Source organism: Ooceraea biroi, chromosome 9 (assembly GCF_003672135.1).
Source record: "Ooceraea biroi isolate clonal line C1 chromosome 9, Obir_v5.4, whole genome shotgun sequence".
In the NCBI taxonomy this organism is placed as follows: Eukaryota; Metazoa; Arthropoda; class Insecta; order Hymenoptera; family Formicidae; genus Ooceraea; species Ooceraea biroi.
The window spans coordinates 14,854,254-14,866,590 of record NC_039514.1 but is presented as its reverse complement, the minus strand read 5'-3'; the positions used below and the strand labels follow the sequence as shown (position 1 = coordinate 14,866,590).

At 28.9% G+C, this 12,337-nt stretch overlaps 2 protein-coding genes across 4 annotated transcripts; both read left to right on the top strand.

Moving 5' to 3' along the window:
* The first annotated feature begins 105 nt into the window (after nt 1-105).
* LOC105276052 lies at nt 106-8,158 on the top strand. The gene is made up of 11 exons (XM_026972655.1): nt 106-1,600; nt 2,163-2,498; nt 2,740-2,941; nt 3,003-3,158; nt 3,411-3,463; nt 5,454-5,825; nt 6,061-6,396; nt 6,776-6,977; nt 7,145-7,300; nt 7,393-7,485; nt 7,773-8,158. Exons 1-10 carry the CDS (start codon nt 1,242-1,244, stop codon nt 7,447-7,449), a joined length of 2,229 nt encoding a protein of 742 aa, XP_026828456.1. The 5' UTR covers nt 106-1,241; the 3' UTR covers nt 7,450-7,485; nt 7,773-8,158.
* Nucleotides 8,159-9,044: 886 nt separating this feature from the next.
* LOC109611529 (odorant receptor Or2) lies at nt 9,045-12,182 on the top strand. 3 transcript variants are annotated; one of them, XM_026972582.1, is made up of 6 exons: nt 9,045-9,618; nt 10,124-10,520; nt 10,836-11,171; nt 11,383-11,584; nt 11,790-11,945; nt 12,024-12,182. In XM_026972582.1, the coding sequence occupies exons 1-6, from the start codon at nt 9,561-9,563 to the stop codon at nt 12,078-12,080; spliced, it is 1,206 nt and encodes a 401-aa protein (XP_026828383.1). In that variant the 5' UTR covers nt 9,045-9,560; the 3' UTR covers nt 12,081-12,182. The 3 variants fall into 3 exon arrangements, with proteins under 3 accessions (XP_026828383.1, XP_026828384.1, XP_026828385.1); XM_026972583.1 differs by having other exon boundaries at nt 9,995-10,520; nt 12,024-12,116; XM_026972584.1 differs by having other exon boundaries at nt 9,045-10,089; nt 10,202-10,520; nt 12,024-12,116.
* The last annotated feature ends 155 nt before the right edge of the window (nt 12,183-12,337 follow it).

Below are 12,337 nucleotides of genomic sequence, written 5' to 3'. Positions count from 1 at the left end.
AGCAATGAATATGTATTATCAGTTTACCAATCGAAAACAAGCGTTTGGGGAAGATTTTTCACATGAGGCGCAGATCTGGAGCGTCTGTCCAGGTCTATCCGGAATGCTCGGTCGAGGTCGAGGTGCGCGAAAAGATCGCATTCTCGTAATTTCGTTGCACTGTCGGTTTCATTAAGCGAAACATTCAACTGAAAGGTATCACTTCGTTGAAAGTGGCTATGGAACTTGCTAAAGCAATTAAAATAATCGACGAAAATAGTTTTATTAAAAGGAGACAAAATTCCGCCAGTAAGGGGGGCGCGGAATCAGAGAAATATAATCGGAAACGGAAAGGTGAGACAGGAGACTAGTGTTTCATGGAAACGCGACGCGGTAAACAAAGAATCGAAGTGAAAATGCGGTTTTGGTGGAGCCACCTCCGGACAATATCATGTTGTTATTTAATGCGAATAAAATTAATTTCTTGAATTAATTATAGTTATCATTTTTTCAATATTATTTTTTATTTCTACACATAAAATACACCAAGTAGTATTTTGTTTAAAATGTATCTATTCTAACGTTCTTCCGTATTATCCCACTTCATTATTTTATTTTCGACTATAATAATATGACAGACGCGCATACCGTAGATGTAACTCTTTCCGCGTTTATATTACGATTGCAGAAATCGATAAAGAATGACATCTCGAGATTCCTAGCTAAAGGTAATAATAAATGAAATAAAATTACCGATGACATAGGATAAATAAGGTGTATCAAGAAAATTATTCGTTTTACAATCGGGACTTCTAAAACTTCAATTATATGCCTTTCCTTTTATTTTTATTTTTTCTCTGTTCATGGCCGTGTAACGTAAGAATAATACTTTACTATCTAATAAAGTGATAAAAGTTGCATTTAAGAAAAATGCTTTCGGTTGATTCATATAACCGTTATTTTGCGAGGAATTGTCGCAAAGGTGACATTACCGAGATAATACATATTAAATGCTGAAAAAAAAAGAAAATTTCATCGCTGTCAGAGAAATAGCTCGCAAATCTATAGACATTTGGAAGTTCTCCTTCTGAAGTTACGTAATCAGTTTTCGCTTTTGCCGCGTTATAGATCTTCGTGAACAAGAATCTATCTCGAAGAGTACAAGCATTGCTTAAGATATACGTATAACTGAGTACAATACGTATTTTATATATTATGTATTGTAATATTATTGCAAAAATTAAAATATAGTGACATCAAAAATGCCTCTGAAATTGACATATACAATCGTTATGATCGCTGGATGCTTCCGGCCGTTGTCGTGGACATCCCCATTTAAATGTACAATTTATATCATCTACAGATTATACATAATTAGCATGTTATGCACTTTTACTATGCTGCAAATAATGGATATTTTGCTGGACATTGACAATGCCGACGACTTTACAAATAATTTGAACATGCTGTTGACCACGTCCGCCGCGTCTTACAAAATGTTCATTATGTGGATAAATTACGAGAATTTTGCAACGTTGATTAATTATCTCACTGAAGAACCGTTCAAACCATTAGATCTGGATGAGATAAATATTCACAAACAATTTGATAACATCGTACGGTAAATATATATCTTAATTAATTAAGGATAACTTTATATAAACTTTAATAAAAAAGATTATAATATTATAACACTTAATAAAAAACTTTATAATTATAAAGAATAAGAATTGTAATCCTTTGAAGAAAATTTGATAAATTCACAAATATACAAATATCTTAATTAAACATGTTACAATATCATAATGTTTAATTAAAATTATATGAATGAGTAGAATCTGGTAGATGCGATTATGTCGATGTGTACATTTTTATTATTTATCTTATAATTATACAATATTTGAACATTTTAACTTCGCTTCAAATTTTCTAATGGATTTTTAATGTCGACTCTAATATAGTCATAATATTTAAACGTCCTTTGTTTTAAAATATCTTTATGTTTAATTCACCTTGAGTGTGAGTTGATTTTAAATTAAGTTTTGTTGTTAATACAACTTTGCTATTAAATAATATATCAACTGTTACGAAAGATGTAATATTATAAAAGACAAAACTGACAGCTGCTTCATTCGGGAGTTCATGTTAGAAGTCGTAATAATCTCCTCAGCAATTTTTTTCAGGAATAACACATTACGTTATACAATTTTGATTGAGACAACGTGCTCCTTCATCGCTTTGACATCATTGTTCACTGATTTTACACATAGAAGGTTGACGTATCGAGAATGGGTACCATACGATTACTCGTCTTTCATGGCGTTTTGTTTTACGTACGCTCAGCAAATGGTAAGCACGTTCCATTGCGCTACTGTGAACGTCGCTTGCGATACTCTCCTTTGCGGGTTCTTAATGCACCTGTGCTGCCAAATCGAGGTCTTAGAATATCGTCTGAAGAAGCTTTCAAGCAATAAGAATAGTGTGGGCTACTGCATACGACATCACAATCGAATTTTTGAGTTAGTATTTATATTGATGTCGGAAAATTATATATCATTCAGTATTCATTATCATGCAAATGATTGAAGATAAAAACATAAAAATCATATTCCTACTTTTAATATAATTTATTATTAATATAATTTATTATAATTTATTATTGTTTATACATATAATAATCTCTCATTAATTACAACAATTAAACTAAATTTTATTGACTTGATTTAATACGATCTTGAAAAAGATATAATTCGATTTCAGATTTGCACGATTGGTGAACATAAGATTTGCGAAAATAATCGGATATCAGTTTATAGCGAGTATGTTAGTAATTTGTGCCAATTTATATCAACTGACTAAGTCGTCCCTGAGCGCAAACCATGTTCAGTTGATCATGTATACTAGCTGTATGTTAACGCAAATATTCATTTATTGTTGGTTTGGGAATAAAGTCAAATTAAAGGTACGCCTAATAAAATGGTTTGGTATACAGATTATAAGTAATATCACGTATCTTTTTACAGAGTTACCAATTAACAGATAGCATTTTCCAAATGGAGTGGCCAATCATGAACGATAGTATTAAAAAGTGTCTGTTGATTATTATGCAACGCACGACAATTCCTATTGAAATAAACACTGCATACATTTTGACTATGGATTTAGACTCTTTCGTCCGAGTTAGTATAAAACATTTTTCTTAATTTATTATATTATATTAATTTTTCTTAATATACATATGAATTAAATTGATAATTAAAAAAATTTTATTGTCTCTCGCTCAATTACATATAACAATAGGACTTTTTTGATAAAAAGTTTATTATACTTTCCACCAATTGCTTAAGAAATTTATTTTTATTAATTAATTAATTTTATTATTATTGTTTACAATGATCTGATTTTATTCGATTATTATTTTATTATTTCAGTTGCTCAAAATGTCATACTCTGCTTACAATTTATTGGGACGAGTACAAGAAGAGTAAAAGGATTAAGTTAAAATAACTGTTATATTTCTGATTGTTATCTATAGTTACTTATGCATATTTACGATGTGATTTCTTTACGCAAACCCTGTGTGCGGAATCAGTACCTATAAAGAATATGTTAATAGATGTTTAATTCCTAAAAGCTTATAATCACTAGGAAAACAATTATAAAATATTTTGTTGTTAACATCGAGGTCCAAACAGTAGAGTAATTATAACAGTAAAATAACACTAAAAGTAACAGTAAAATAAGTGTAAAAGAATTGTAATAAGATAATTGTGTTAAGGGGGGATTCCGATCTAGGAGCCCGATTTTTCAGGTATTTTTACTATTTTTTTTATGCAAAATTGTTTAGATTTATTTATACCAGGGTTTCTCGTACATATTAGTACACATCTTGAGTATCTTTCAGAATTTTTTATTGCTTTATTTTATAAAATAAGTCTTGTACAGCAATAATTATAAGGGCATGTAAAAAATAAAGTGCTCCACGGTACCTATGATTGCGGCCGTTCTGCTTATTTAAAACAAAAAATCCAAAGAGATTCTTAAAATATATGTTGATGGCTATCGCCTGAACTAGAATCAAGTCAAAATGTTCATTTTTATTAATCTTGCAGCCCTTTAAATAAAAAAAAAATCGCAAAAATCAGAACCCAATCTTCTAAACGATGCCATTTTGTTTTTTTTTTGCGATATTGTTTATTTATTCTAGTTCAAACGATAGCCATCAACATATATTTTAAGAATCTCTTTGGATTTTTTGGTTCAGATAAGCAGAACGGCCGCAATCATGGGTACCGTGGAGCACTTTCTTGTTTACATGCCCTTGTAATTATTGCTGTACAAGACTTATTTTATGAAACAAAGCAATAAAAAATTCTGAAAGATACTCAAGATGTGTACTAATATGTACGAGAAACCCTGGTATAAATAAATCTAAACAATTTTGCATAAAAAAATAGTAAAAATACCTGAAAAATCGGGCTCCTAGACCTGAATCCCCCCTTAAATAAACCTAGCGCGCGTGCATGTTTACAATATTTTTTTCTGCTATAAATAGAAAAGAAATATATGTATATATATTTTTTCTTGTTTAAAATATTGTTAAAATATATTACAAGAATTTTCAAATTTTTTAAAACATTCTAAATATATTGTTAAATTTTTATATAAATATCTTACATATCTATTCTTCAATTTTTTAAACTTTCTTTTCTGTCTTTCCTTTCTATTATCAAGACTAAAGTGATGCAGTTCACTGAATTAGATTTGGACTTCACTGAATTCACTGAATTGACTGTGAACAGTAATGTCTACTTATATTGCCTTACGTGCGTTTCCGATGCAACTATGTTACACATTTATAAAGCGTGTATAGGAATCAATAAATAGGCGACATATGAAATTCCAATTCCTAAGAAATTCTAAGTTTTAAGAAAAAGGAAAGATAAAATATTGTGTTTTTAATGTATCAGAAAATAGTAAGCAAAGCTATTATGGAAATTACCCGCATTTTATATTAATAAAGTTTTGACGGATTCATTCTTTCCGTTGTATTATAATTTTTGTCCCCTATGTTCTGGAACATATTATGTAAGAAGAAGAGAATTCCTCTTATAATAAGTTTTGCGTAGCACTATTTGCAGGCAATTTCAGTAAACGGTAGTATGGATGGAAATAGATACTGAATATACTAGATATATCATCAGAGATCATGTCGGGTCATATATAATAAGTCTATAGATATTCCCAAGAGCTTTCTTTTTCTCTCTATCTCTAAATAACATTATTTGATTTCCAGTTATACTATTGCATCCAGATAGAGATTCTGTCAGATTGCAGAAATCTTGTGAACAATGTATATCGTGTTTATCCACTGACTTTAAAACTTATACTATAATATTATATCATTAAAATCTCAATTAACGCATTTTTCACGCATTTTACATAGCTAGGTACACAGTATAATTAATTAAATAATATCTGAAAATGCATATTCTAAAATTAACATTCATGATTGTTATGTCCGTTGGTTGCTTTCGACCGCCTTCGTGGACGTCATTATTTAGACGTGTTGTTTACAATATCTACAGAATATTTATAATTACCATTCTGTACATATTCGCATTTTTACAATTTATGGACATCGTGCTGAACGTAGATAATCCCGATGATTTTACTAACAACTCATACATGATGTTAAATGTGTCCGTTTCGGGCTATAAATTATTGATCATGTGGATGAATTATAAGAACATTGCAGCACTAATTAGCAAATTCACCGAGGAGCCGTTTAAACCATTGGATTTAAGTGAGATGGAAATTCGCCGGAAGTTTGATAAATTAATATGGTAAATATGTAACTTTCAGAGTTTTCTTTAATCATAATCTTTTTTCTAAATTTATATTTCATTTTATTCACAAAAAGCACTTTATTTTTGGAAGATATATGGAGTAAAAATATTTTTATATTTAAAAAGATGAAATTAAAAAATTAAATTAGAAAAAAAGGATTCTCTTTTACATTTCTTACACCAAAAGCTACATGGAAATGACATTCCTATCATCTCTTTAATTACTTTTTAGGATGAACACATTACGTTATACGATCCTCATCGAGACATCATGGTCATGTTCTGGCTTGACATCATTGCTCGCTGATTTCAGGCATAGAAGACTGACGTACAGGGAATGGGTACCATATGATTATTCATCTTATATGGTGTTTTGTGTCACTTACGCTCATCAGTTCCTAAGCACCTTCTATTGCGCCACTGTGAATGTCGCTTGTGATACTCTTATATGCGGTCTCTTAATGCACGTGTGCTGTCAGATCGAGATCTTGGAGTATCGCTTAAAGAAGCTCTCGCGTAATGCAGATACCCTGGATTATTGCATACGTCACCATAACAGTATATTTGAGTTAATTATCCTTATAATTATTATTATCGTTATATTAAATATATGCATGAATCTTAATATTTTGTTTCACTGTTTGAAAAAAATGATTTAAAACTGGAAAATGTTTTGCCCCAGAAAAATTATTTAGAGTTGTAAAATATTCCTGTCCTTTTGCGATATTAAATTTTTGGATATTAAATTCTAGTGTTTAGATAGTTGGAAATTAAAGTCTCTAAAATATTATATATTATAGATACCATGATAGAAAAATTATTTTTTATAAAATAAGAATTAGAAAAAGCTTAAAACTCATGCATAAACTTAATAATAAATCACTCTTTTATATATTATATAAATTTTAAATTATATAGATTAAAAGTTAATAAAAACTCGATTGCAGATTTGCGCGGTTGGTAAACACGAGATTCACGCAAATAATCGGATTTCAGTTTATAACGAGTACACTAATAATATGTTCTAATCTGTATCAACTAAGCAAATCAACAATGAGCGCCGACAATATTTCATTGATCGTATACACATTCTGTATGTTGACGCAAATATTCATTTATTGCTGGTTCGGAAGTAAAGTCAAGTCGAAGGTGCATTTAATCAAATAGAATATTTCGACATAAAATGTTTAGAGATATATGTATATACGTAATATCAAGCAAAAAAGATTTGATCTATTATGTTATTATAATATTGTGTTTTATTTTGCGTACATTCTTATGCCGTTCTGTTGTATATTAAAAATTTTCAATTTCAGAGTCTTGAATTAACAGACAGAATTTTTCAAACGGATTGGCCAATGCTGAATAGTAGCATTAAAAATAGTCTGTTAATCATTATGAAACGCGCAATAATTCCCATCGAGTTTACTACTGCACATATCATCAGCTTGAATTTGGAATCGTTTGTAGCGGTTAGTACAAGACATTTTATTGCATAATTTATGGTTGAGTCAATTAATAAAATTTCATTTATTTCTTCACATTTTTATTATATTTTATACAGCTGCTTAAAATATCGTACTCTGCTTATAACTTAATAGTACGAATGCAACAAGAGTAATGGACGTAAGCAGAATAAAGCCTGTTTTAACTAAAGGTACAAAAATTATGATCAAAACTTTGTAAATAATTTATAATAATTTATTGCAATATCATATATTAAATTACACAATATTACATTTGATTTATTAGGATTATGCAAAAGATTTAGTCTTTTCTTCAGTATTATTTTTCAGTATTATTATTTAAACTTTAAATAAATTCTCTCATTTTTGAAGAATTGGCAGCGAAGTTTGTAAAACGTCATATGTCATGATTTAAGGATAAATATAACTTCGAAAAACAATAATGAATGAGCAATGAAAACCTATATATGCTTTTCAGCAAACCATTTTGGACTTGGATTGAAAAGTTTTTCTGCATGCGGCATATTTATTCAACTTGGCACTTTCGAATTATCACTTATTCCAATCGACTAGCCATACTTTTTAGAAATGGCTGAGAATCATTTTTTCGCAAAGAAATTCAAAGTTTATTTAAATTTAAATTTATTAATTTTTTTAAAATTAAAAATACGAGAGGTGACAGAAAAATTGTAAAAAACGAGGTCAAAAATATTCTGATTACAGAATTGTATTGCATATATTATGCACTAAAGCGAAAACGTGCAGAAAATGAAACTAAAAGTTTTGCATATATCTAACATATATACAATATATACACAATACATATATGTAATATTTAACGAGAATACCAACTTCAGAAATCTACATCTCGATGACATTTGAATATCATCAGTCGGTATAATAAGAAGAAATGATAGAGGAAAGTTCCCGATTATGAGATACCATATCGATTTTGCCGAATGTAAGGAAATCTATAGGCAGAATTTAAAAATTTAATACGTTATCTTGAAGAGAATTTAATAAGCTTTAGGTTGGTGAAATGAAAAATCTAATTTAAATATTATTTTTTCTGAAAATTAAAAAAATTTGAAAAAGAGCTTTACGCAGGATCAAGAAAGTGTGCTCCTAATATAAGATACCTCGAGAAATCGGTGTTAAAAGTGCAAAATACATCAGTATTGCAAGTAAAAAGCTTTATTAGATAATTTTATAAAAATACTGCTGCCACAGCCTTCGCCAAATCTTCACGATTCCACTGTCGACGCTTCCTCATTTCTCTAACCCCTATAGTCAGATTCTATAAAAATTAAATACAAAACTTCGTAATATAAATTCGTATTAACTTTTTTTTAACCTTAAGTAGTATTTTCTTTCTTTTTATTACACTACATAATCTTCATATTCGAGCAATAATTATCTCATATTAAGAGTACCCTGAATATCTCATTATACGAGCCACACGCCTAGCGGTTCCGCGATCATGAAATCTAATCTCTACAATTAAGCAATTCAACAAATTGCGTATTTTCCTGTTACTACGATTCTACTCTATCATTGCATACTGAATTTATTGCCAACCATTTTTTTATTATATAATAAACAAGGTTTAAAGACTTACCTCAAGTTACTTTGACATGTTCACAATTTCACAAACCTTTTCTTGCAAAGGCTAAACGCAATAACGAACAATGAATTTTTCACTAAATACATTTTACACCAAGAGTAATAAGTTCATGGTGGAACTAACAGATGGTGCTCAATAGTTTAGCAGAAACCCCATTATCTCATATTAGGAGCATATCTCATAATAGGGGATTCTCCTCTAGTAATAGTTTATAGCCGCATATGTAACTATGGGTTAGCTGTAGATTAAAATTTCATGCAGATAAATTGTAGCTATTAAGTTATCAATTGATATTTGAGAAATGCATTTTTTCGTATATTTCACTACACACGAGACGATGTTACATCGGTGTCCTAGATAGCAATAAATAAAATATTTTATAATGAACGTATAACATATGCACGTACAAGGAAATGTATCAAGCTATCTTCTAAATGGTTCACAACTGCTGATCTATGGATGACAACCTGCAAAATTTATTTTACTGTATACCTGGCTTTCTTTTATTGCAATATTTCCTGTTTCCTGCGGTTAAAGTAACTGGATATTACGCAATTTGACAATAAAGATTATCTTGAGAAAGTAGCTTCTCGATTTATAAGAATATTCTTTCATGCAAATTTATACGTGAAGGGAAGTCCGATGAGTATTGCTATTATTGAGTCGGGAGACTATAAACACGAGATTGTCATTTCTACATGTAATATTATTTAGTTTGTTCTATGACACATTGCAATTTAGTCAAATCTTTAGCAACAGCAGAATGTTATTTAAACATGTTGAAATATTTTTATAAGTTTAAAAATATAAAATTATATATACAAAAACTACACAGAATATATTCTAAATATAGACATTATAATAAATGCGCTTTTAATAGTGTACGCTTTTTAATATGTTCTTTTATTTTTCTTATTTCTAGTAAATCATTAGTTTTGTATTTGTTTATTACCATACTGGAAGGCAGTAGCATTAGAAAAATAATTTAGAAACTATCTTTGTTTTATAATTATTTAAATAATTGAATTATTATATAATTACTTAAAAAACTAAATGATTAGATATTTTTTTCATAGCTATAAATGTTATTACACACAACTTGTAATCGTATAAGCATTACATAATCCATATTATCAGTGCATTATATCGTATTATAATAACAGCGGAAATGGTAAGTAAATAAATGCATCAATCTCTCAATATAGCGATTGATGTTGGGCAAATGGATAAGAGAAGTGAAATGCCTGTGTTAAAATTCACACTTACGGTTTTGGCGGTCGCAGGATGCTGGCGACCAACATCATGGACCTCGCTATCTAGAAACATAATATACAACGCTTATTCGGCATTCGTAATTTTAACGCTATACGCATTTTCGATGAGTCAATTTGTGGAGCTCGTATTAAATTCTGACGATGCTGAAACGTTCGGCGATGCCTTGTTTAATATTATGATTTCTCTGCTGGCATGTTACAAGACAATTGTTATGCGATTGAATCACGAAAGTATCACAATGTTAGTTAATAGTTTTACCGAAACGCCATTCAAACCATTGGACCTGAACGAAAGCATAATACGACAAAAGTTTGATAAGAGAATAACGTAAGTATTACTTTTCTTGATAAATATAATGTTTACAATAATAAAAATTTCCTGTGATGAGTATAACATTATTAATAATTCTTAAATAATTATATTTCATATATGATCCAATTTATCCTTTGCAAAGAAAAAAATTTTATATGGTTTTATGCGTGCGCACATTCAATATATTTTAATAACTTTAATAATGCTCAAAAATATTATCTTATGGTTAAAATCTTATGGTTAATGATTAAAATAAAAATAGTTAATATAAATTTCAAGCAACAAGTTAGTATTCTACTGCAAATAAAAATTACAACTTTGATTTCGTAGGAACAATACGTTACATTATTTAATCCTTATCTTCGTAACTGCTTTATACATGTTTGTGCTTTCGTTGTTCACAAACTTTAAGGATGGGTTACTAATGTACAAGGCATGGATACCGTTTGACTACTCAATCTCTGTGCTATTTTGTCTTGTATACGGTCATCAGATATTGAGTATAATATTTATCGGTCTTGTTCATCCCACCACTGACAGTTTTATTTGCGGATTATTGTTACACGCCTGCTGCCAAATCGAGATTTTAGAGTATCGCTTGTCAAATATCGCGTATGGTCGCGGAAACTTGCGTGATTGTGTACGTCATCACGTAGGTATATATGAGTAAGTTCCTTTTTAGAATAATTTTATTATTTCTATATCATATATGTATATGTATGTATGTATTAAATTATTTATTAAAATATTTATTTAAAAAGTAATATATTTCCATACTTTAATATTAAGTATTTAATCAGTCAAATGAAATGTGTTGATTAAATGTCTCGGGCAGTACATACACAATTGATTGAAAATATCCCATACAATATTTTAGATATGCACACATACTGAATGAAAAATTTGCTAAAATAGTTCCCAGTGAATTTACAATGATCATTGTAGTAATGTGTTATAACTTGATTCATATGGCCTTAACATCATCTAGCACCATGTTTATACAAGATTTGATGTTCGTAACTTCCACACTGGCAGCGATTTTTTATTATTGCTGGTTTGGAAATGAAACTAAACTAAAGGTAGTTTGCAATGAAAAAAAATCTCAATTTACTTAGAATATTTATATATATTATTATTAACAATATTACTTCAATATCATATATATTATATTCTCATATAAATAAAATCTTTTTCTAAAATAAACTACACATTTTCTCTATCCATTTAATATGTATGTAAGAAAGATAAATAGCATATAAAATGTTATTGTGATTTTATGTGTAGAGTCTGCAATTGTCGAAAAACATTTATAACATGGAGTGGACATTCCTTGATATTAATATAAAGAAAGGATTGTTAATGATCATGAACCGTGCAACAATACCTATTGAATTTAGCAGCGCAAATATAATGCCAATGAATCTCGAATCCTTCTTAATGGTTTGTACAAATTTCTTCTTTTGTAATTAATATTTTTTAATTTATTCAATGAATTTATTAATTTTATCATTATTATAGGTACTTAAGACGTCCTATTCATTATTTAATGTATTGATACAATCACGAAAGCAGTAATTTAGTAAATTGTGATATTGTTGTTTATTCAGTTATTATTAAATTTGTTAATTCCATGTAAGCCATATAATAAAGATAGTACTAATTTATTAATCAATCTAATAGTGCTAATAACATATTTTTAAGAAAAAAACAGTTAAAGCATAATAAATAAAAATAAATAAAACGAAACAAATTAAAAATAAATTGAAACGACTGTGGACCAAAATATAGCAATGTATACAAATTGCATAAAACAAATATTAATAGACAATAGA

Excerpts from the sequence above, each read along its gene's own strand:
- LOC105276052 (XM_026972655.1), top strand. The coding sequence starts at position 1,242 with ATGCCTCTGAAATTGACATATACAATCGTTATGATCGCTGGATGCTTC. Across the intron at positions 2,942-3,002 it reads GGAATAAAGTCAAATTAAAG|AGTTACCAATTAACAGATAG; the intron begins GTACGCCTAATA and ends ATCTTTTTACAG. Across the intron at positions 6,978-7,144 it reads GAAGTAAAGTCAAGTCGAAG|AGTCTTGAATTAACAGACAG; the intron begins GTGCATTTAATC and ends TTTCAATTTCAG.
- LOC109611529 (XM_026972582.1), top strand. The coding sequence starts at position 9,561 with ATGAGTATTGCTATTATTGAGTCGGGAGACTATAAACACGAGATTGTC. Across the intron at positions 10,521-10,835 it reads AAGTTTGATAAGAGAATAAC|GAACAATACGTTACATTATT; the intron begins GTAAGTATTACT and ends TTGATTTCGTAG. Across the intron at positions 11,585-11,789 it reads GAAATGAAACTAAACTAAAG|AGTCTGCAATTGTCGAAAAA; the intron begins GTAGTTTGCAAT and ends TTTTATGTGTAG.